General features: G+C 40.3%; 1 protein-coding gene across 1 annotated transcript in view; it reads right to left on the reverse strand.

Moving 5' to 3' along the window:
- LOC144003554 (DENN domain-containing protein 11-like) overlaps positions 1-3,811 on the reverse strand; it is a 9,299-nt gene extending 5,488 nt beyond the window's left edge. The window contains exons 1-3 of the mRNA XM_077499944.1: positions 3,199-3,811; positions 1,750-1,849; positions 553-711 (exon numbers count right to left, since the gene is read on the reverse strand). Of these exons, the coding sequence (XP_077356070.1) occupies positions 553-711; positions 1,750-1,849; positions 3,199-3,556 (617 nt within the window). The 5' untranslated portion in view covers positions 3,557-3,811. The remainder of the gene's footprint in view (positions 1-552; positions 712-1,749; positions 1,850-3,198) is intronic.
- Positions 3,812-5,028: the final 1,217 nt, after the last annotated feature.

Consider the following 5,028-nt stretch of genomic DNA (forward strand, 5'->3'; position numbering starts at 1 on the left):
TGTCCGCTGTCGGACGTATATACGGCCGCGGAAAGACCAAATAAAAATAAAAATCCAAAAAGCACACACACAAATCCGTGAACGATGAACCCACGATTGACGACGGAACACTGTAAACTTCAACTTGGAGTGGCAAATAAGAAGACGAATTAAACCTATAACAAAATTCCACCAGATGGTGCCAAACTTTAGTTGTTTTGGCACGAGCAAGATAAGAATCAGTTGCCGCTCGTTTCAATTATGCTTTGAAACTAATCAAGATATTTTTTTTTTAATTTTGCTTTTTAAGATGAATCAAAAATGTTTGCTTGCTTCCGAGGATGAGAACAACAACAACAACAACAAAAAAGGATGACATAAGGCTGTATGTGGATCCTGTGACGAACAGGGAGCTCTTTGTGAAAAGAGCCGCAGAAGCGGATGAGTAAAAGGAGCATGAGTGACTGCAGGCCAGACTTTAGGAATCATTACGAGGGAAATAATACTGCAGGTTGGCGCTCAAACCAGATTACAAAATATACGAGATGATCTCAAATTCAAAATGTGGTATACCTGACTTGGTGCTCCAGGAAGCTCATGTAGCGGTAGAGCAAAGTGTAGGAAGGCGACAGGATGCCCACCGACTTCATCCTGGCGCCACGCTCCGCCGTGCTCTCCACCGCCATGTTGGCGAAGCAGGCCAGGCCAAAGTAGGAGCCCTTTCGGAAGTAGCTGCATGGGTATTATATGCATGGCGTGTGGAGGGGAGGGGATTCAGATAAAGCCTGTCAATCGTGGAAGCCATGACAAGGCCAGATGGCTGAGCTGCTTTTGTATTTATTTATTTATTTATTTATTTATTTACTGCCAAGAGGAAGATGCAACATTTCATATTGTTGTTTTGCATTCAATAAAATTAAATATTCTTGCGTAATTAAATACCATTTTAACTTCAGTGCACTTCTTTAATTTTAACTGCACATTTGTAAGAATTAAATCTTTTTAAATTGAATTCTGTCAGTAGCAGACAACTGTGTTCTTTAACTCATTCAAACCCAAAAACGTGTATACGTTTTTTTTTTAACACTTCCCAAAAACGTATTTATACATTTTGTTGTTGTTGTTTTTTATGCAAGAGCGCACAGAAGGCTTTGATGCTGCTTCTGGTATGAAGAGGTGGCTTAAAGCAATGGTAGTTATTACAAGAAACGACCAGCAGGTGGCAGCAGAGTATAAGAGATCATCCAGGATCATGATGCATTAAGCTCTATTTGTGAATGTGAATGAATATTGATGAAACTTAACTGTATTCCAATGCTAATTGCTGCAAAATGGAAACAGATACAAATATATTTTTTCCTGATGAAAGAAGAGATGCTAATCTTTCTTTTGGTATATTCCATGTTTTTGTAGCAATCGAACACAATATTCTGTGGGTCTTGCAAAATTAATCCAAATCCAGGAAAACAGCCGGGAGTGGAAAATGGCTGGGAGTGGATGAGTTAATCAAATACTCTTTAAACAAATATTTGAACTAGATATTTATCAAATCTAATTAAATCCATGTATGCCAATAGAAAAGATGCAGCATTGCATTTTTTATTTTATTATTATTATTATTTTTTTAAGTTTGATCAAATAAAAGTCAGACAAGTTAACCACGTACAGAATATACAGTACAGCATAAAATATGAATGGAATGGTCATAAAATATTAACGCTAACAAATTGTCGATCAAATATTTACACAAAATTGGCAGCATGCACTTACATAAAGTCTGTGGTGACTCTGTGGGAGCCGCTGGCGATGGCTTTAAACTCCACCCCTTCCAGGTCCATATCCTTGGGAAGGCACCACTCGAGCATGTTGCCTGTCACGCACACACATACACATCACGTTAATAACGAGTGTCGTTTCGATACCGATACTGGTATCAGCAGAGGTGCCGAGGTACTGCATTAAAACAGTGGTATCGGTATCGGTGACTACTCACAAGTAACATGCCGATACCATTATTTCCAAAGCTAATATAGGATTTTGGATGCAGCATCTTGTGTCTTGCTCATGCACGACATTTACTGATATGTGACATGTTCACTGCATGCCGATCTAAGATATCCTATTGGCCCTTGAATGCTCTGAACCAATGGCAGGACAGCTTTTTCATGTTGAGGGGAAAAAAAAAAAAAAGGATCGGTATGTATCTGCCGATATATTGCAAAGCTGGGTATCGGAATCGGCCAAAAACCGGTATCGGAACAACACATAAATAATATATATATATATATATATATATATACTGCGATTGGTTGGCAACCAGTCCAGGGTGCCTACTGCCCAGAGCCAGCTGAGATAGGCGCCAGCAGCCCCCGCGACCCTTGTGAGGAATAAGCGGTCAAGAAAATGGATGGATGGATATATATATATATATTTGTCATGACTAAAACCGACAGTTTTAGTTGACTAAACCGAGACGAATAAAATGTTTTCTTGGACTAAAATAAAGACCAAATGCTAGATTTACAGTCGACTAAAAATGGACTAAATAAAAATGGGATGAGGTTAACTAACTGTGATAAAAACTAACAAGCGTGACTGAAATTGGGACTAAAACTAAGACTACATTTAAAAATGGCAGAGAAAATTAACACTTACTTCACACATCATGTCAGACTCTTTCAGTTACCTTACTGTAATTCAAATAAACAAATCCCCAGCTGGGGTTGACTTTATTCCGACTATAATTAAGTAAATTGAGAAAATCTCATTACAGCGAGGAGGCCTTGTTACGCCCATGCATGCCAGCAAAGTGCAAGCCCCTGCAACCACCATCAAGAGTCCCATGCAGCTGTCCTTTGCACATAAGCTGCTGTTTTATTCATCGTTTGGGTGGACTAAGTCGGCCGACTTGGCTATACTGTTTCACAAGAAGCCTGAGAATATTACAGAGAGCGCAGCAGTCACAAGATGACCGATCAATTGCTGATTTTGTCAGTTCAAGGCCAGGTCATAAAATAGGGCCACACCTGTTTGAGACACGCAGACATAGATTGTTATCCCCACGCATTCATTCTTATTTGTATCAATCGGAACAGCATTGTTTTGATTGCTAATTAATCAAAGTGAGCATTAAAGCAGTTCGAACACAGATTTTGGGTGTACCTAATGAACTGTCTGGCCAAAACGCCGAGTTGTGTGTTGCATAGTTGATGTCCCCACCTGTTCTGGTGTTAAACGTCACGACAAAAACCGACACGATTTGGTCCTTCTCCTCCCACGTCACCATCCGGTCTTCGAGCGCCACATCCCCGGGTCCTGAATCCGAGGGATGATGCTCCGTCGCTGCATCCGCGCCCGCCTGGGTGATGATGATGGAGGTCGCGGGCGGGGCACCGCAGCCGTCTGGAACCCCCGGACCGCCGCTCCGCCCAAGCCCAGGCGGCGCGGAGGAAGCCGGCGAGCCGCAGCCGTTGGGGGGTCTCGCTAGTCGGTCGCTAGGGTCGGCACCGGCGGGCTTGTCCGCGGACGGAACCTCCTCCCAGTCCAGCAGAGGGGCTCGGTCCGACCGCTCTCCCATCCCGTCTTGTGTCTCGCCGCGGAGTGCAAGTGATGTATCAGGCGATAGGCACCACCGTGAGCAAACCACATCCGTGGAGGAGTGCTCAAAGCCGCATGGTCGGCCACTTGTTTCAAATACCTAAAAAGGTTCGCATTCTGTTCCAAAAAAAAAATAAAAAATACAGCCGGTGCTCACAGACAGGATATTCCTCCCAGGGAGACCATAAATTTGATGCTGTTGAGAGGAGAGGGGCAACTCCTTCGCTACGGTTCGAGTTGCGTTCACAACCATACTGTTGAAATTCCCTTTAAAACAGCATAAGCGTGACAAGATATTGTTTCTAGATTACTCATTTGTTTATTCATGTAAGGTAAGCTATTTAAACATATTGAAATTATGTGTAATTCATTAATTGATATAGGCAATTATCAAGATATTCTGGCGTTAGGGTTAACAAACAAATGCTTGCAAACGTTAAGGGAACGATTTGGCTTCTTGAATGTGCCCCGTAAGCATAAAACCTTCTTCCAACCAGCCGCACTTTCGACAAAAACGGTTAAAAAATTTAAATCAATAATAATAAAATTCTAATTTTTTTACAACGTTATCTTGACATATTTGCTAGAAAATCCAAACGTCAATTTTATATGAGTTTTGTCTAATGTACTATTTTATGTGTGCGTCATTTTTGGGGAGTTTTATGAAGTTGGCTCGTGGGTCCGAGTGCCGCAGCTCGACTCGTCTGTCTCTCTTTTTATTTTAAACCGGCTTTATTGAACATATAGAGTAAGTACAGAACAGTATACCCGAAATTACCTAAAGGAAATATTTTATTAGTAGTGTCCAATATAAAGGGGAAAAACACGATCATATAAATAACTTGTTTATTTTACAAATATTGACAATTTTCAGAGCCTGTTATGAGTCATTTTTGAGTCTAATATAGGTGATAGTATCAATGCGAAAACGTTAAACGTTGAAGTTGGGCTTTTGATTTCCATACTTCCATTCATTAATAAAACAATTGCCCTAAGTATTAACAAATTACTAACAAAAAATATATTCCTTAAGTACTTCCTAAAAAAAACAAAACAATAGTTTCCCATTTCAACGAAAAGTCTCTGTAACGATGCTTAATAACAAATCTACTAAAATCTTTAGAATGTCCGAGTGCGTGCACAGATCCAGAAGAGATTTTGAATCGTCTCTGGGTGGTTTCCACAAGAAAATAAAAACAAAAAAACAAAAAAACAAACAAACCTTGTTTCAATGTCCCTTTTGAACTTGGTCATATAATGGTTGGTTGGATAATATTCATGTAGTATTTTAAAAGGCCACTTCCTTCACCTTATTTGGAAGTTTATTTGGAACAGACCAGACATTTTTCCAATTAATGTCCGTTTCAAAACAGTTCCAATATGACACAAGCTATGATTTACTAGTAACAATGTCCTTCTGAAACTGAGCATGATTACCATCTTGACGTTGAG

Source organism: Festucalex cinctus, chromosome 16 (genome assembly GCF_051991245.1).
Source record: "Festucalex cinctus isolate MCC-2025b chromosome 16, RoL_Fcin_1.0, whole genome shotgun sequence".
Taxonomy (NCBI): Eukaryota; Metazoa; Chordata; class Actinopteri; order Syngnathiformes; family Syngnathidae; genus Festucalex; species Festucalex cinctus.